The sequence below is a fragment of the Lepidochelys kempii genome, chromosome 17, assembly GCF_965140285.1.
Source record: "Lepidochelys kempii isolate rLepKem1 chromosome 17, rLepKem1.hap1, whole genome shotgun sequence".
NCBI classification, from domain to species: Eukaryota; Metazoa; Chordata; order Testudines; family Cheloniidae; genus Lepidochelys; species Lepidochelys kempii.
Window position 1 is genome coordinate 14,071,465 of NC_136396.1, and position 20,142 is coordinate 14,091,606.

The 20,142-nt window shown below is 41.0% G+C and overlaps 1 protein-coding gene across 10 annotated transcripts in view; it reads right to left on the bottom strand.

Annotated features, from left to right (window-relative positions):
- The window catches only part of AUTS2 (activator of transcription and developmental regulator AUTS2), a 993,348-nt gene that overhangs the window by 13,104 nt on the left and 960,102 nt on the right, over positions 1–20,142 (bottom strand). For 4 of the 10 annotated variants that reach the window (XM_073315300.2, XM_073315295.2, XM_073315291.2 and 1 more), the window contains 9 exons: positions 18,112–18,589; positions 15,381–15,634; positions 14,170–14,411; positions 13,674–13,718; positions 8,897–8,992; positions 7,488–7,559; positions 5,686–5,754; positions 5,095–5,124; positions 3,198–3,269 (listed from right to left, as the gene is read on the bottom strand). In XM_073315300.2, coding sequence (XP_073171401.1) covers positions 3,198–3,269; positions 5,095–5,124; positions 5,686–5,754; positions 7,488–7,559; positions 8,897–8,992; positions 13,674–13,718; positions 14,170–14,411; positions 15,381–15,634; positions 18,112–18,589 — 1,358 coding nt within the window. The remainder of the gene's footprint in view (positions 1–3,197; positions 3,270–5,094; positions 5,125–5,685; positions 5,755–7,487; positions 7,560–8,896; positions 8,993–13,673; positions 13,719–14,169; positions 14,412–15,380; positions 15,635–18,111; positions 18,590–20,142) is intronic. The other 6 variants (XM_073315293.2, XM_073315294.2, XM_073315297.2 and 3 more) reach the window with 6 other exon arrangements.

Genomic DNA, 20,142 nt, shown 5'->3' on the forward strand with positions numbered 1-20,142 from the left:
CATCAGCTGCCAGTCCCTGTGCTACTGCCTCTCCATTGTTATTTACACCCGTAGTAGCTCAAGGCGAGCTAGCAGGCGTATGCGTATAGGAGCAGCGAAATCACACCTCTAGCTCGTACCGTAGACATAGCCTGAAAGGAATCCAGTAAAGGATGGACCGAGTCTTAAAATCTAAAGAATGTTTGATTTCTGACTGTGTGTATCACAAATTCGAAGCAAGGCGTTGTATTCCATTTTCGTTATTTACGTGGTATTGGAATTTGCTGATTAATTGTGCAAGTCCAGCGGAGTGAATTTTAAGATGCAGAACACTGAACCAATAATCTTCACGGTAATGCCGGAGCATGTCACGGTTTATAAATCAGTATTTAATACCGTGCCAGCTCCGAGGACGGACTTTACAATGACATGAATATGCATATTTAAAAGTTATGACCAAGTTAATGTGCACGCCTCGTGGCTGCTTTTCAAGTGCTAGTAACTTGTCCAGGTAGATGTAAGAACAAAAAAAGGCTCATCCATGTTTGGATCTAATAGTCTGCAAAATATTAAAATGCAAATGACACCTGATTTAAGGGCAAGAAGTACAATTTTAGGGCTTGAATAATTAAAAAATAGTCAAGAGAAATACACACTTGTCAGCGGAGTCCCTGCATGCCAGATATTTAGCTTATAAACTTTTTTTTTCAGAACAATTAATTTATAAACCCCTGAAGATAATTGCTCATACTAGCAAAAGCTGGCAGGTATGTTAGTTGCAGCAGTATGAACAGTGTGGCTATAATAATGAAAAAAACCACAACACTCCCAAATTGTATTGATAAAGGACCACCACAGATGGATTAAGAACTAAGCACCATTTGCTGAATGTGCTGGCTTACCTTACAAGAGCACTGAAGAAGAGCTGATATACTTTACATTGCGCCCCAATGTAAAGTACATTAGGCCTGGATTCAGGAAAATATCCCTGTTCGGGAACGCCCTCACCCGGGTGTTTCAAGTTAATTAAATGCTTAAGTGCCTGATCCAATGCCCACTGAAATCACTGGAAAGACTCCTATTGATTTCAGAGAGTGTCAGACCAGGCTGTAAGTGCATCCCTGAATTGGGATGGACTTAAGCATGTGCTTTCCTGAATCCAGGCCATAATGGGACTGTTTTTTTGTTTCTATATTCATACAGCACCTAGCATAATGGGAATCCTGGTCCATGACTGGGACTCCTAGGTGCTGTGGGAATACACATAGTCAATAATAATAATAGGCCAGATTATGGCATATACACACTGGCCTGTGTAAGAGGCAATGTAAACTACCGTGGGAGCTTTAGCAAGGCTTTTAATCAGCCGGACTATGCCTCAGGAGCTCCCTGGTATTCAGGAAGAATGCACAGGCTGCATAAGACCTTAGGATGATGCAGTTTGCTCCCCTCTTATTTGATAGTGTGGAGGAGAGCTTTCTCCTTCCCAAACCTGGGGCTCTAGGAGTCTCTGTGCTCCTCCAGCCACTGAGACTGCAACTGCACCTAGCACCTTATGTAAGGCTGCACATGGGAGCAAGGATCCTTGTGTCCTGCCCCAGCCTGACAGCTACACCTGGGCAAGGCCCAGTCTGGTTTAGTCATAGAAAGCTGTATGAGCACAAGTGCTGTTTGATGTTAATATCCTAGGTTGCAAAGCACAGTTCCATTAACTTCTTGGGGTGCAGGAAGCAAACTGTGCCTTATGGAAATGATAAAAAAGACAGACCAATGAAGGTTTGTGTGTAAGGAGGAGGGCGATTGCCACCAGCAAGTTTCAAAAATACCTTTGGAACTGAATAATGAAACGTATTTTCTGGGCATGTTTGGAAAAGTGAATAGAATCAGCCTCACACAGACAAGCAAAAGCCTCCATAGTTCTACTCTGCATATTTAAACATGGGAGTGTAACTGAAGCATTAGATAAATGCTTCACCAATGCAAAAACAGCACCTCGTATGATTTAGAAGTTTGCCTACATGATCTTTCACTGAGCATCAAATCACAGAGGATTCAAAGAATGTAGATAATGGCAAAGATAATTTCATTTCTAGAAAAAATCCTTTCAATATTTTTTTTTTAAAAAGACATAACTCTCTAGGTCAATAATTGTCTCTCTTTTTGGTAATGGGAAGATGAATGAAGATCACTGGCAGGGGAAACATAAGGAAGCAAAGAGGAGAGATTCATCTACTGCAGCAAATTAACCTGTCAACCTTGTTTAAAAGGGTTGTTTTTAAACTCTGCTAGCTCCAGGCTTTAGTAACTGTTCAACATCTCCATATACTGTATAGATATGACTTGTTACAATTGACTCACATACTCAGGATCTCTAAAGTGATATGAAAACCATGTTCATTTTGCAACATGTACAAGTTTCTAACACACAATCAGCTCAGCCTACGGACTCATCTGAAGTTGAAAGTATTCACAGCAGAGAATCCCAATGGCTTACTGACTATTAATTAGCTCAGAGGTTCAGGAATTATTTGAAAAATATAATGGAAATATCCTAAAAGGAAAAAAACAAAAACAAAATCACACACTCACCAAGCCACTGGACAATCAAAACACCATTATAATATGAATGACAATTAACCCTAACGATTAAATTCATTAGTTATTTTATGTTTGTACAACACCTAGCATAATGGGGCCCCAACCTGGTTGTGCTTTTTCAGTGCCACAGCCAACAATAATTAAAGCTGGTGAAGATATATTAGACAGCATGGCAGAGGGAGAAGAGGGAAGCTCCTTGTGCCTTCTAATATCCTGGAACACCATTAAAGTCAACAGAAGATATGCATTTTAAGCCCCAGACTGCTTTTTAACATCTCAACCACTGTATTTTCACTTCTGGTCTATAAATAGAACAAATCTCGCAGTTCATACACATCCTCCACTTAGCTCTTCCCAGTCACCAGTTGGCGTTGAAAGTTTATGTTCTAATGTCCCTGGCCACTAATGACACAGACATTTCCTGAGTGATTGCGTCTAGGATCCTACAGATCAATTAAGCCTTCAACGTGAAACAGAAATAAGAGACTAAAATGTTTCTGTGCTCCACAGTGTCATTTCAATGATGGTAGAGCAGAGCTCAGGATGAGTGGTGAACCTTTTCCACCACAGATTTGCACTAAGCAGCTCCCCACAGAGGAGTGACTGCCAAAAGGACTGACCTTGACTTTTTGTTGGTGATGATATATCTGCCAGGCGATATGAACGTGCATAGCACACCACTTTCCAGGTTTCTGGAGAAACAAAGAAGTGACATGAAATCAAGAACCATCAGAGACACGTGACACTTTTCTGTGGTTATAGGTTACAAGCTTCACTGATTCACTGCATCCAGAGAAAAGGGGCCATGAGGGACCTGGTTTTGGCTCCCTGATTCTCTGCCATGGCACAGACCCTGATTAGGCAACTATCTCCTGCTGGAGATAGCCAGCCATTTCCTCCCAACTCCTGTCCCCTGCATTAGGAAGGTGGCACAGGAGATGCCTTTGCCAGTGTGAGGCCCACTGGGGAATCCCTCACATCAGGACAATGGCAGATAAAAAATGTTGCAGGTCGTCTTTGCTTCCTTTGCACCGCCACAGGAGCAAAGTGGGGCAGAGATTCTGCCCCTGGATTAGGGCTTTCTCTGTCCCTCCAGAAACACTATGGGTCATCACCTTCTCAAAAAAACAAAAATCCATCTTTCGTTTTATCAGCTCTTCTAATGCCAGCTAGCGCTACTCAGCTGGCTGAGAACATGGCTTATCTCAGCTAAAATCAATGATGCGGTATATGCTAATCTACATCAGCTATTTTGCATAAGTAGAGCACTTCACAACTGTACATCAAGTGCAATGATTCTAAAACACTAGCTTCATCAACAAAGAGGTGAAAAGAAATCACTTTTTTTTTAAATCACCCCAGCGCTTAAAATGAGCCTGACTCCCCACTATAACTTCGTCAACTTTGCCTTCAAGTCCTTCCACAATTTACTTTTAGCTGTGGGATATGTTGAAGAAGTTCGCAGGCCAGTCAACTCACCCTTGTTGTGTGGGTGAAACCCTGTTTAACCTCACCCTCTGAATCTCTCCTCTAACCTGTATTTCATATTATTACTGAAACACACGCTGTAAAACACCTGCTAGTGCTATTTGTTTGTCTGCTAAGAGTTCAGGAAGTCATTTCTTAAAAGGACACATCTAGGATATTCCTTCCCAAACACTGTTAATTAACCATATGTACTCCACATCTAACATCTGTTCAGATACAAAAACAGTCATAGGAATGAGGAGAATTCTTCAAGCCACCTGTGGCTTAAAGGCTGTACAATCTGGCAGTATTCTTATAAGCCTGAACTTCATAGGCAGCATAACATGGCAAACAGCTCTATTTTCTGTTTCTATGTTTTTTTCTTTTTTAGAGCTTTTATAGAGCAAGCAATTATTACAAAACAAAAACACCCAACCTTCTGCACATCCATTGAGTCGAGCTATGCTAGTGACTATATGGAGCTCTTGTCTCCGTATTTTCAAAAAGTTAGACCGCCAAAGAAACTTATAAAAATTAAAAAGGCAACAGTACTGCTTTGAGGTGATCTCTTAATTCCTGGCTTTTCACGTCTGAACTGGATTGTCTGTCTAAATTTAACTGTAAGCTTCTTGGGGGTAGGACCCTTGTCTCAGTTCAAGTTTGGTACAGCACTGAGCAACACTGATATTGCAAAATAGATAATAAAAGACTAAATCCAGCAGTCTTTTCTCAGGTAAAACAAAAACAGAGTTTTGCCTGGCTAGTATTGCAGGATTTGGCTCAGTAAACCTTGTGAGTCAGAAAGATAGAAAGCTCATCGTATTTAACCTCCAGAATTCATTGTGTTAGTGGGTTCTGTGAGAAGCACAAACATTAACTTCAAAACCATGCATATTTCACTTGAGCGACCACAAGATAGAGGTATAGAGGGACCTACCACGCTATTTAACAAACATGTCGCACATGTTCCAGATAAAACAGGGCACTCCTTCATAATTAGTCTGCATTTTTAACCCACTGGGAGGAGTGTATCAGAGGAAAGTGTCTTACCCTCAACATGGGCCTGAACGGATCTGTCAACTGTGAAGAAAAAATGACAACTTGGTTACATGCCTGTCACTCAAACAATTGCTCTAATTAACAAATTTGTATTGCCTCATTAGGAGATGAAATTAAAATGTTATCATTTTACTTTCAAATGAAGTCCTTTTGGAGAATAATTAGTCCTTTTCCTCGGTATTAGAACCAATCTCCTTCCCCCTCCCCCATGACTGTTGTACATAAGTGTTGACAAGTAACTAAACAAGTCTCATAAAGAGCATTCTGCCCTCCGGCACTATTATTAATTTGTTGATTTAACACTATAAAAATGGAAATTTTGCTAATTTGGAGAAAAACATGGCTAATGCCTTTGGGCAAATTTCTGTTCATATATTTCTAAAGTGGCTAACTCGGGAGGAAATTGGGAAGGGGTCTTGGCCACCTTTCTGCAGATCTGCTGGAAAGGATTGGGTTGGAACTGGCTGGAATGGCACTTTGAAAGTGCCACCACAAACCAGCAACTGTGTCCGTTCAGTGACTATGGTTTTAAAAAAGGGCACCTGGTGCTCTACTTATAAAATTTGAATAGACAATACAGACTGGCATTGACCGGTTGTCGATGGTTTCTCTGCAACGGATCAGCTTTGACTTAAAAGAGGGATTTTCACACTGGAACAAATGTGGATAAAGAATGTTTACACAAAAAGCATTTTTTGTTTGTTTGTTTTTGGCCAGATATTTTCGGTCATCCTCCTTTGCTCATGCTTCAGCTATTTATGTTTTGACTAGCTTCAATAAATAGCAATGAAAATATAAAATAAATTCATTAGTTATTTCTGACAGGTTTGGATGTCCCTCTTGAAATGCCGTGATAAAAGGGAAGGGAGGATTACAGATATAAGAGGATGCTTTGCAGGAAGCAATGACAGCATACTATATTATCTTGGAACAATCAAAACTATGCTACAAGTTGAAAGGAAGTATACAGCTAAATGACTTAATGGAAGATGCTCTCGTTATCTTTTCAACTAGATGAATACACAGAAACAAAAATGCACAATTTGTTTTGGTACAAAGCCAAAGTGCGGCACCAGCTGAGTTGGGACCCAGCATAAAACTCATAATTCAACACCTGCAAATAGCCTTACAATACATAAAAGCTGGGCCACCTATAGCAGCATGGATTTTTTTCATTGCTTTCAAATAGGGAGTTCTGCTTAACAACTGACAGGATAACATCACTCATTGTAAACAACAATTAACAGATGAATATAAATTCCTAGCCTGCCTATGGACATTCATCACCAGGATTCATTTTCCTGTAAAATGGAAAAATGCCGACAGCTGAACGGTCAAGACCAAAATAAATAATTAAAATGTGCAATTTGGTCTTAAAAATCCAAGAGTGCCAAACGATCAACCAAGTGCATCAATATTTCATCAGCATAATCAATACTATAGTAAATATGGGACTACATGTCATAATCCAATTATAGCCTATCAGCATAAAACTTGTGGATGTTTATAAACCTTATAATAGATTTGGAGTTTATCCTTTTACTCATGAGGATGTTACAGGAAAGGGCTTTTCCATTGCATGGTATATGCTTTGTGCTAATGATTAAAGACCATTCCTTTAAGTTGTTATGAGCCTGATCATCCACCCATTGATGTTAATGGTAAAATTCCCATTGACTTTAATTGTGCAGGATTAAGCATTTCTAATGCCTTGTCTACACTTTATGGCAGTGTGCAGAGTATAGGCACTTTGTACGTAGCAAAATGCTGCTGTGAAAGGCCAGCTGCGTCCATGCGTATCACTGCAGTGTGTAGCTGCACAAGGCAGTGAAAGGCTCCAGCAGGTGGAAGAAGCAGGGAAAGGTTCCGGCACCGGGGAGCTTGATCTTTTCCCAGCTGCCTCCTTGCTGCCAGAGCCTCTCCCCGCTACCAGAGCCTTTCACTACAGCAGGGAAAGACCCCAGCAGCAGGAAGGCTGTGGGACACGATGCTGCTACAAATAGCAGTATTCAGGTGGGAGGCACTGCTTGGTTATGTAAAGAGCAATGTCTGGTATATACCCTAGGGCTCAAATGTGGAGTGCACTCTATTCTACTTGCCTAAGCCACGCATCACCGTCCACACTGCTATTTATACCCCTCCTAGGTGGGTGTGCAGTGCCCGTGCTCTACAAGCTCCCATAAGTGTAGACCTAACTTAAGATGCTCTTCTAGGTACCTGACGGGTCCTACCTCAGCACGGGGGATGGCCTGGATGACCTCTAATGTCCCTTCCTGCCCTACATTTCTATCAATCTATGACAGAGTCTCTCGTATTACTAAATTATCTGGATTATTAGTTTTAGTGGCATTCTCATCTAAAATGGCATAACATTTCCAACATACCCTGGGGTCTTTCTGCAGGAGGGTATGTGGGACAGTTCCCGGTCTGGCTGCGACATCAATAGGATTGGAAGTCTACAAATGTTACAAGAAAATGTCGTGAGTTGTGACAAAATTAGTGGGTAAAAATTCCCTGTTTAGCGTTAATATTCCCCAAAGAATAAAGGTGGCATTTTAAAAGGGAAGGAACACATCATGGTTTAGTAAAATGTATAATACAGCCTCAATTTTCCAAACTTCATTGTCTGAGGTCTTCTGGTTATTCAAAACAGGGTGAACAGAATCATGTAACACAAGAGCAATAGTTACACTGAAAGTTCTGTCCATAGTCCAAAACTTGATTAGCCAGACTTATACAATGTCCGCAGTGGTATTTGGAGCATCAAGCTTGTACTGTATTACTCATCAATTTTAGCACCTGGAAATAATCCACTGATGGCTGTCAGTGACATCAATACACTGAAACAGACTAAGGATTCTAACTTCATTGTCAATACACAATTTATCAGTAATTTTTTTAGTTGTTACAATGCTATCATAAAATGGCAACACCTCTTTAAACAAACAAAAAGCCTTTCCCATGGTTTAGATTTAAATATTCATCCACTATAACAAAATGCATCACTCCAGGCATTGTAACTTCCCACATTAAAAAAAAACAAAAAGAATAGAAATCAGCTGCAGTACAACTAACAATTAAGCAGCAGTGTTGTTAACAGCCTGATTACCATACATATGAAGAACTCCACTAATGAACTGCAATCTACATATTCAATCAATAAACTGGATGGGCCTATTTAAGAAAAACAAAATCTTCTCTGCAGAGATTTACGCCCTGATCCAGCAAAGACCACAGGGCTATAGAGCCTGATTCTCTTCTTACTCAAGGATGACTTCATTAAAGCCAGAAGAATTACATTGGTTCACAGCAGATATAAATGAGGAGAACCAGGTTCATGGTTTTCGGTAATGGTGGAACTATCAGGTAACAGTAAATCAAGAAATGAATTTAAAAAAAACTTGTTTATTAAATGAACTTGCATCAGTTTTCAGATCAGTTATATCTGAAAATTAGTTGGCTAGATTCTGGACTGAGCTACCACAGTATAAACCTGAACTCCATTAAATTATTTCTCATTTCAGTTACACCAATGTAAAACTGGAGTTACCCAGCTATCGTCAGTGGGATTACTCCTGAATTACATTAGTGCAACTGATATTTGAATGGTTTCAGAGTAGCAGCCGTGTTAGTCTGTATCCGCAAAAAGAAAAGGAGGACTTGTGGCACCGTAGAGACTAACAAATTTATTTGAGCATAAGCTTTCGTGAGCTACAGCTCACTTCATCGGATGCATTCAAACCCTAAACCTAAACCAAATGTGAACAAATGCACAAGTAATTCTTATTTTTACCTTAGGTTGAAATGCTCCTTGTAGTGAGCCAAAAGGACCAGTGGGAGGAATCATGGGAGGAATACCTGATACAGCTGGAGGATAGGAGTGAAACAGCTGTAATCAAAAGATAAAAGAACATAAGGAGACGTTTTCTAAATACAAATCTAGTAATTCGAGAGAGAGAGAGAGAGGAAGAAAGAAAGCATTCTTGTATAATATTAAGGAAATGAGACATAGAGAAAATTGAAAAGCACTGAAAACATGATCTCACTGCAACAATGTTAGTTAAAGCAGTCAATGAAATGTTTACAAATGTCATGAATGTTTACTTTAGAACTTAAAAGTAGTTTACAAATCAAACAGCCAGCAAACTATTCCCTGGATTAGGACATCATAATATAAAAGGATCTTTTGCAATTGTTAATTTTTAAATTGGATAGAAGTCGCAGATTTTAAACTATATCAAAAAGGAGGGAGGAAGGCTAAGCCAAATAAGACTCTCAGAAAATTACTACTTAATTGAAAAAACAATTTTCTAAGGTTTTACTCCATTAAAACTCAATTAGTACTTTAGATTTTAATAGTTATCTGTAGGAAATCAGAAAATATACACAATTCTTACTTCATTAGCCTGTCTTAGAGGATATCCTGTCACAGCTAATATTAGAATAGAGATAATCTGATTTGCCAAAACCCATCATTTAAACAAATTGTTGTGGCAGCAAAAAAGTCTAAATTTAGAGTACCAATTTCTATAATGATAGAGCCCTGGAGCACAGAGGCACACAAATCTCTAGGGAATATATGCCTGAAATATACTCCGCTGGCCTCAAGGTACCTTCTTGTTTTAAATGAGCTCAGTCACACAAGCTTTTCTGTGTCGTGCACATGCGCAAACTGGAAAACAAACCAAATCAACCATACTGTTCAAACCTCATCCTGCCTTTGTGATCAGACTGTGAATCCCTTACTCATATGGAGGAGCTGTTCCTCATGTAATCAGTTCCACTGAAGTCAATGGGACTACTTGGGCAGCTGCCTACTGTGGGAGTCAGGGGTTGACAGTGTGACCTAAGGGTTTGTCTTCACTGAAGACTTAGCCTGGGATTTACCTGGGTGTTGTTCCTAACCCTTTTCCTGTCCACATACAAAAAATTCTGACCCAGATTTGGTGGTGCTTTAAACCCAGGCTGGCAGGCGTGTGTGTCATGTGTGACTGTTAAAAATCTACCTCCTAATAGAGCTGTTCTAAGATAAATCCTCTGTATATGCTACTTTTAAGATCAAAATAAATGCTGTTTTTCATGAGTTATTGGCTAATTGAATAGAAGTGGGACTGGGCAAAGTAAAAGATTGAACATGCAGAATGGGCACACACGAGGAAACCACATTCCCGTGTAAACCATATGTTTCAAGAGTTTTCATCAATTTATTTAATGTAATATACATATGTACATAAAGATAGACCTTTTTTCTGAGTCCCTTTTCCCTCCATTATCCTCTCTCACAAGGTCAGTTAATCATATTATAGTGACTGAGAGCTGATAAATTATTTCAATATCATAACTGTACCCAAAGGTTTATTATCTAAACAATATGGTATGAAGTCTCCTTTCATAGCACATTCCCATCGTTGCTTTTAATTATGTTTTATTTGAACCTGCTCTTTTCAAAGATGCAGAAAACATTTCCGGATTAGCTAATATTGAACTGAAGGCATTTGAGAAGTCATTATTAGGCAAGTGTCCTCCTTTACAGTAACTTTTAATGCCTAAAATGTGTTTGAAATACGCTAGTGTCTACTGCATTTAATTCTCCATATAATGTGTTCATTCCAAAAGGTGGAGAGAGACATATTATTTAATATGACTAATAATAAGGAATGGTTTCCTTACAGTTCTATAATTAAATATACGTTATCGTTCCTCAAGGTCAGAATTATTATAAAACACAGATATTTCTCAATTATCTCTGTATCAGTCAAACTAGGTTAGCGTTTATAGGTTATTTTTCATCTTCAGTGTTTCCTTTTGCCCTTGAATATCCTCAATTTGCACAATCTTTTCCTCTTCAGCTTTCCTCACTGGAAAATTCAGTGGCCACTTGTAAAATTGGACTACAGCTCCCCTGACATGCACCCCAATGATAATGCAAAGGCTAGTGGTTGTTTCTCTGATCTTGACCCAGCATCAACCATTCATAAGGGTAATTTCTTACTGTATTGCTTTAAGGTCCTGAAACAGAGAGAGATACTGTGACCAAAGAGGTCAAGAAAGGAGAAACAAATTATTTGAGCCTCTGCTCTAGACCACATGTATCTTTCTTCCCCATGTATTTTCAATTCTATGACAGATTGGATTCAATCCAAAACTGGCCTTACATTTGTTCTCCTGCAGTGTTAGTTTATTTGGTGAATGATTCTTCTTTTGGCTTTAAGACAATTGCCAGATTTTCTCAACGTAAGTCTAATTATCAGGGCAGGTCTACACTAGACACTTCTGCTGGTAAAGTTGGAGTGTGATTTTTTTACAGACATTTCCATGCTGCCAAAAGCCCTAGTGTCCTTTTTGGCAGTATAAGCTTCGTCTACACTAGTAGGGTTTGCCAGTATACATCAGCAAGCACCTCTTCTACTGCAGACTAGGCCTTAGTTTAAATAAGGATATGAATCCAGTGGCAGTATGTGACAAAAAGGCAACAAAATCTAAGAGTTTACAAAGCATCAGTCAGAAAGGCCATGATTACTTAAGCTATGTCTACTGATAGCACTACTATCAGTAAAACTTTTGTTGCTCAAGGGTGTGAAAAAACACCCCTTGACCAACATAAGTTCACCGACAAAAGTGCCGGGGCGGATAGCGCTATTTCTGTGGGAGATGCTCTCCTGCCGACATACCTACTGTCTCTTGTTGGAGGTGGTTGCATTATGCCGGCAGGAGACCTTTCTCCTGCCGGCAGAGAACGGCTACATGTGAGACCTTACAGCTGCAGCGGTACCGTTGTAAGGTCTGTAGTGTAGACATAGCCTTAGATTGTAAGCTCTTTGGGGGAAGGACCATCTTTTGTGTTTGTACAGCACCTAAAACAATGGGATCCTGGTCAAAGATTGGAGCTCCTAGGCTCTATAATAATATAAATAATAAAGAATAATAATATTTTACACCTTTTTTACTGTCACATTCTATTATTGACACATCATTGAACATAATGGGCCAAATTTCCAGCAGCTGTTAATTGGTGCAGCTCTACTGACTTCAACAGACACCCACCAATTTACACCAGCTAAGGATCTTGCCCCATAGGCTAGCAGATAACAACACAATGCCCTCCGTTAACATTTAGAAGGAAAATGGCATGATTTAGTTTGGTCGGATTTCTAGTAACTGCAGTTTTCATAAGAGAACTTGTCAATGTCAATTTGAAAAAGCTTATATAGATAAGTCACTCAATGATTTTCTGTAATCACCATTGACTGCTGTGCTTTATTTTCCTAATGCACGTTTATCTATTTCTCCGGTTCTGCATTCTTGCTTGAATCAACATGCCACATTGATGATAACGTATCTTATAAACTGATGTGAAACCCAGTGACTAAGGGTGGAGTCCTGCTTTAAACAAATCATATAAGCATGTGAGTGATTTCACTCATGTGAGTAAAAGTGCTCCCATGCATGCATGTTTGCAGGATTGAGCCCTAACATTTCATACAAAGGCCTCAATCCTGCAAAACACCTATATATGGACTTAAAATTACGCAGACGAGTCTTATTGAAGATCAATGGGAGTATTCACATGCTCGAAGTTAGGCATGTGAGTAAATTTTTTTCAGCATCTGGGCCTAAATAGGTTCCAAAGTGAGCAAAACAAACAATAAAAGAATCCAACCATCATCTCATTTTTCTTGCCCAGTTCCACTTCTAAACAAAACCAACATGAAAAGCCAAGTGCTTTGCAGAGTTCTGAATAATACTGATGCAGTAACTCATTCTCTAATCAAAATATCATTATGAGAGTGAGAAAATTCTCTCCGTAGCCAATCAAGAACTTGTCTTTTACCAATACGATGAAGCTCCTGACAATGGAGAAAAGCAACCTAGATTTCAGCAGCTAATCAATCAATGATACAAACTGTAAAACCAAAAAGCTTGACAATTAAGTGAAATCTATTGATTTACAATATATTTTTGATTTATAACACACCAGCTATTAAATTACAAGGTTTTTATTTTGTAGTTCTTAACCACAGTGCTAGATTCTCATTGCTGTCAGGAAATAGAGCTTTCAAAATGTAACAAGCCCAGTGGCACAGTTACGACTTTTGAAATCTGAAGCACACAAAAGACAAGGATTTAGTTTTTATACAGTGAAATATATTAGTAAAACTATTGGATTATCTAACCCTGAAGGGTATGTATGATAGTTTGTCATTTCATTACAAATTTCTTAGGAAGAAATTTAGTCTAATGGCTTATGACACAACTGAAAAATGGTGATGAAATTACTGGTGTATCCTGCTTTATGTGGCATATTTAAGCTCTTATGCCGCATCTTCACATCAAGTTGGTCAAGCAAAAGATCTTTTGATTAAAAAAGATGATACTGCATCTTTATCAGAAACCAGCACCACAAAGGCAAGCCTTTAAAAGGCAAAGCTAAAGTGACCAAGAACGATAATGGTAATTCCTGGAGTGATGATTAAGAACAGACTGAACATTCTGCTAGTTATTGAGCGGCAATCCCAGCCCACTATGGAAAAGCGATTAAGTCAATTTTTAAACACAGTAATAAAACTCACACTGTGACGGTAGAAGGGGTCAACTTTTGTAGGGTATTTGTCAAACTGCAAAGGGATCAAAGCACAAACTAGTTACTTTGTATTTTGTTGTTCATACCTTCGCTTCTGTTGGTAATATCAAAGACTGCCTTTCTACTATTTAGCAACCAACAGAGATAAACAAAAACAGAATAAGCAAGTCTTGCATAAGACTGTGCTTTGGATTTTGCATCCTTCGGAGTAACATGACGTCTTTAGGCAATAGAGGAAAGGAACAGGCACATGAGAAGTATCACACGTTCCAAGCACTATAGTATGTTGGGTCAACAGGCTAAATTCATCAGCCTAAATGCTGCCATTCGGTACTTATTGTTAGTTATCAGTACACGTTTGAGGAAGGAGGAGGCCTTTTTGCCTCTAGCTAAGGGTATCCGGCCCAAAAGCATTGTCTTTCCCTTAAAACTGAGATTTTTGTAGTTTGTAATAAAGAATAGAGTCGTGCTCTACTTATCCTCACATTTCTGCCTGGGGTACGCACCATGGGCGGTGCCGGCGTTGGCATGATGGCAGTGGGCGGGATGGCGTGTGGGAAAGGCGTGAAGGTATGCTGGTGTGTATGTTGGTGTGTGTGCTGGTGCTGATGCTGATGCTGGTGGAACTCGGTCCTCAGGTAGGGCGGTGGCCCCAGAGAGGCCCCACGATCTGCACTCTGGGAGGCCAAAAATCGTGTGTTGAGTTCCTGACGAAGAAGATCTTGCTCTGAAACAAAGAATAAAGCCGTGAGTTCAGGAGCTTTTCTGCAGTCCCCCCTGGTGGTTGCTGGGTTTGGCTGCCAGAACTAAGTTTAGGTTTCCCTTATGAGGAGAAAACTATCTTCTCCCAACTACCGCGTCACAAAACATGAGGGTCTTCCTTGGATCTTCCCAAAATGCACTGGAGGCAATAGACCCATTCAATTTCCCCTTTCTCCCGGGGTTTGTCTTCACTGCAAAGTTAACTCAAGCTATAACTTGAGTGTTGTCTCTAAATCGGGACAGGTCAACACACAAAAGTCCTTATCTCAAGTACTGTGCTGTTTTTAACTAGCGTTGACTGGCAAGACTACACAGGCTAAAAACTGACTGAACCTAACTTGTCAGCTTCTAACATGACCACTCCGTAATATGTATGCAGGCTAATGTCACTCGAGTGAAGCTACTCCTCCAGTGCCTTCCCACAATTCCTCCCATGGGTCCAGGAAGGAGAGAGGTTCTCCTAATATTTCACAGAAGTCTTACTGCCACACTCGAGTGAGTACCGCACAGGTGTGGACACAGTACCTCAAGTATCATATAGCAGTGTGGCTGCTCTCACTCTATGCTAACTCGAGTGGAGTAACTCACGTGTAGATAACTCAGGTTAACTCTGCAGTGAAGACAGATGCCCAGAGGGTTCATGTAATGGGAGCACGCACTCAAATATGATTTTACCATGGAGAGAAAAAAGAAACACAAAATTTAGCCTCCCACAGATATTCTTTCCTAGGGTGGAAGGAATATTATTGGGACAGGCTGAACTGATGGTTTCCATTTTTAACACAGCCCTGAGCATGTCAGTGGGTACATCCTCTGTCAAACGGCCAACCCTTGTTGTATTGGTCAAAATAAATAATTTGACTTAAAACCAAGAGCTAGTTTTGTATGTCGTTCCACGAAAACGTTTTTCTCCCGTAACACATCCAACTCTTACCTGAGTAAGTACTACCAGCTGGATGTCCTGCAACCTGCAGTGTCCCTGAAGTCAATGGAGGTGGAGGAGGCAAAGCCGTAGGAGGGGCAAACATATTGGGGTGATGCGAGTGAGCAGGAGGTTGGAGGGTGGGCGTGAAGGTGTGCAATGGGCTGTGGCTGGGTAAAGAGAGGGGAAATGGTGAAGCGGAGGGGTGGTGGGCTGTGTGTGGAGGAGGGGCCTGAGTCTTGGCTGGAGTACTGCTCCTGCTGCTGCTGTTAATGAAAAGAGGCGGGAGGGAATAATTAAGCAATGCAGGAAAAGAAGAAAAGCCTCATCACGCCCCACACCCCTCCCTGCACACACACCAGAAGTTACTTTTGGAACATGCTAAACAAACCGTAACTTTGAAATTCCCTTTTTATTTCCAATCTACTCTCTAGTCAGAGAAATTGAGGTTGCAAGAGGCTGAGTTCCAAAGTTAAATGGTATCAGCCTTGAAGAAATACATGAATGGCACACAAAGGAACAATCCACTGTGTACATTTATTACTTCACTGTCAATTCCTTTCGGCACGAATGCTTCTGAACTGTTGTTCCAGGTAACTGAAGCTCAAATTAGTGATCTTTGCACTAATAGAGATAGTTATCACTAAATAAAATGAAAGATCGTAGAAGATGAGAGACAGGCTGGAGAAAATGGTGATGTCTACCTGCTTATCATATAATTAATGACTCCCTCTCTTCTCCCACAACATAAAGATCTAGGTAGATTACCCAGCAATAAATATTTGTGTATGTACTGGTTGAAGTTTTTCCCCCTTTAACATACTCCAACATGACTTTTTTAATGTCTTAAAATAGCTAGTGCTCACGTTTTACTTTTCACTATGTCATGTAATAATCATTCACGCTTCTGCTGCATGGGACTCTGAAGGAAAAACAGCCTGATTTTGGTTTAAAGTAACTCAAGAACTTGAGCAGTTGTGGGTCAGATTCCACCCCTCAACTCAAAGCACAGAGCAGCCAAATCATAGAATCATAGAATATCAGGGTTGGAAGGGACCCCAGAAGGTCATCTAGTCCAACCCCCTGCTTGAAGCAGGACCAGTTCCCAGTGAAATCATCCCAGCCAGGGCTTTGTCAAGCCTGACCTTAAAAACCTCTAAGGAAGGAGCTTCTACCACCTCCCTAGGTAACGCATTCCAGTGTTTCACCACCCTCTTAGTGAAAAAGTTTTTCCTAATATCCAATCTAAACCTCCCCCACTGCAACTTGAGACCATTACTCCTCGTTCTGTCATCTGCTACCATTGAGAACAGTCTAGAGCCATCCTCTTTGGAACCCCCTTTCAGGTAGTTGAAAGCAGCTATCAAATCCCCCCTCATTCTTCTCTTCTGCAGGCTAAACAATCCCAGTTCCCTCAGCCTCTCCTCATAAGTCATGTGTTCCAGACCCCTAATCATTTTTGTTGCCCTTCGCTGGACTCTCTCCAATTTATCCACATCCTTCTTGTAGTGTAGGGCCCAAAACTGGACACAGTACTCCAGATGAGGCCTCACCAATGTCGAATAGAGGGGAACGATCACGTCCCTCGATCTGCTCGCTATGCCCCTACTTATACATCCCAAAATGCCATTGGCCTTCTTGGCAACAAGGGCACACTGCTGACTCATATCCAGCTTCTCGTCCACTGTCACCCCTAGGTCCTTTTCCGCAGAACTGCTGCCTAGCCATTCGGTCCCTAGTCTGTAGCTGTGCATTGGGTTCTTCCGTCCTAAGTGCAGGACCCTGCACTTATCCTTATTGAATCTCATCAGATTTCTTTTGGCCCAATCCTCCAATTTGTCTAGGTCCTTCTGTATCCTATCCCTCCCCTCCAGCGTATCTACCACTCCTCCCAGTTTAGTATCATCCGCAGTTAAAGCTAGTTTAACTGGCTCCTGCGTAGGGGAATCCCAGCTTGGATAGATGGAGGAGGATCCAGTGGTTAGGGCACTAACTTAGAACTGGGGAGACCTGGGGTCAAGTCACTGCCCCACCACAGACTTCCCGTGTGACCTGGGCAAGTCACTTAGCCTCGCAGTGCCTCAGTTGCCCAGCTGTAAAAATGGGATAATACCTCCCAGGGGTGTTGTGAGGATAAACACATTAAAGACTGTGAGGTGCTCAGAAATTACACTAATGGGGGTCTTGTAAGTACTTAAGATAGATATACAGGGCCAGTGTAGCAGCTCCTCCTTTGTCGTAAGGTCTTCACCCCAAAGCAGCAAAGGAGATTAAGCTAACAGCGGTTCTCAAACCAAAGTGAGTCACCACCCCTTTTTAACAGGGGCACCAGGGCTGGCGTTAGACTTGCTGGGCCTGGACTTGAAGCTGATGTCTGAGCCCCACTGCCCGGGGCTGAAGCCAATGCCCAAGGGCTTCAGCCCTGGCTGGTGCGGCTCAGGCTTCAGTCCCCCGCCCTGGGGCCAGGTAGTAATTTTTGTTGTCAGAAGGGGGATACGGTGCAGTGAAGTTTGAGAACTGCTGAGCCAAAGCAAGCTAAGGCTGCTTTACTTCTGAAGGGTTTAATGTGCTTGAACTATGCACCTTTAGTTAATTCCTCTGAACTTTCCTAAATGTCCCAGGCAGACAAGCCCTGAAAAGCATGTCCTCCTATGTGCATATTCAGCTAACAATTTGGGCATCTTCGCCACATTTTAATAGGCTTTCCTTTATTGTTTGCCATAATAAATAACAGTTTGCCTACCTTAAACTGTTGAGGCTTAGGCTGCTGCTGTTATACGCTGATAAAGGCTGAGAGAGACTCTGTGAGGAAGGGTGAGGCTGCACCAGCGGCAGGTTTTGATGGACAGATTGCAGAGGGGACTGTGGCCTGGGTGGACGTTGCACTTGAGGCTGAGGTGCAGGTGGACGCTGGGCTTCTTCTGAGCCTTGCAGCGGCTGTGAGGCTTGAGGCTGTGGTGGCTGGGCAGGAGCCTCTGTACGCTGAACCAGTACAGGGCTTGGGGAAGGTGCTTCAGGCTGTGGCTCCAAAAGATGTTGGGCCAAAGTCTGAGAAACCTGAGGACAAGCGTCTTTAGGCACCACAGGCTCGAGTATTGGTTCTTTATTGCTGTCCTGGCTCTTCTCTTGACTCCTTTCTAAGCCTGATATTTTCGGGACAGCCGGCCCCCTAGCATCTTGGTTGTCATTTTCAGCTAGCGTGCTGACACCTAATTCTTTACCTGCAACGCCGAGAGAAAGAAAGACAAAATGTCTACGCATGCAAAGAAGTGAGAAAAACCATGTGAACCCATTACATTCTAGGCAGTTTCAGTATTTTCTCATAGTAGACTTTTACAGGGATAACGTCAACTTGAAATGCAGTCAACTTCCAAAAATGAGTTAAAAGTAATTTCCTGTAGTACACCTGTTCCTGATATTTGTGGTTTTAAAGTCACTTTTTACCATTAATAGATCTGTACCAAAGTATCTTCCCCCTGCCACCTTTATTTCTCAAAAGATCTGCACAGTATCTAGCACAATGGGATGCTAGGTCCATGACTAGGGCTCCTTGGAACTATGAAAATACAAATAATAAACAGCAGAAATTGACCACATTCATGATCCAGCAAACGCTTATGCACCTGCTTAGAGCTACACATGAGTAGTCTCATTGAATTTAATAGGGCGACTCATATGTGGTATTGCTAAGCCCAAGACTTCATAAATCATGAGCTAGGCCCCCCAAAATCATCAAACTGGCTTAAAGAAAATTATTTTTTTAATAATACATTTTGGGGGGAGGGGGAGTTATATGTCTTCTCATTTTCAAACATTTGAGGTTCATATTTTCAAGCTTCTCTCTGCAGCCATGAGGGCTGGAAACATTTTTTTTTAAATAAAACTGAGAAATTCATATAATCCCATGACCCCAGGAGTTGCAGTTTAGGAAAAATTCAGGATACATTTGTGAGAGTTGGCAACGCTGCTTATGCATAAAATGAAACGTGCAGAAGTATTTGCAAGATCCTGGCCTGACTGATTATACAGGAGAAAAAAATGAAACCAACTATTCACAGAGTGCTATCAAATAGTGGGGGAAACGAAAAAGATTTTTGCTTGTGACCTCCTTCAGTGACAGTTATTTAGGAGCTACTTGTCACAATAATAGCTACAGAAGATAAGAGAGCACAATGTGATTTTTTTAAATTGGCATGTCCCATTCATATCAGTGACTTATTATTATACATTTAGTACCGCGGAGCCTATGCTCATCACTTCTCAACAACAATCTCTCACCTGAAAGGTATCATACTACCCTTAATTTTTAAGGAGGTGTATTTAATCCAAGTGTGATAAAAAGGTTGGAGGGAGATTCTAAAGGAAAATTATTGCACTTGCACACTGGGAGCTTGATTTTCAGAAGTGCTGAGCCCATGCAATTCTCACTGCAGCCAATTGGGGCTTAGTAATTGGGCCTGCTATGTCTTCGACAACCACCAATACCGTGAAAAAGAAATTTAGGCAAAACTATTGAAAAGCCCCTAGGGCTCAGGATGAATATACCGTTCAAAGTGTACTTGAGGTTCTAGATACTTCCTAGTGAGGAAACCGTTTCCTTACCCTTTTCCCAGTTTTTAGGTGGGGAAAATACAACCGAATACATAAATGATAACACGTTATACAGTATATTGAAGGAGAAATTGTTCATAGCTATGTTTCTAACTTCTTGAAGAAGGGATGCGAATAAAAATAATGGAAAACAAGCTATGCATAAAGTCTACTATGGCCAGCA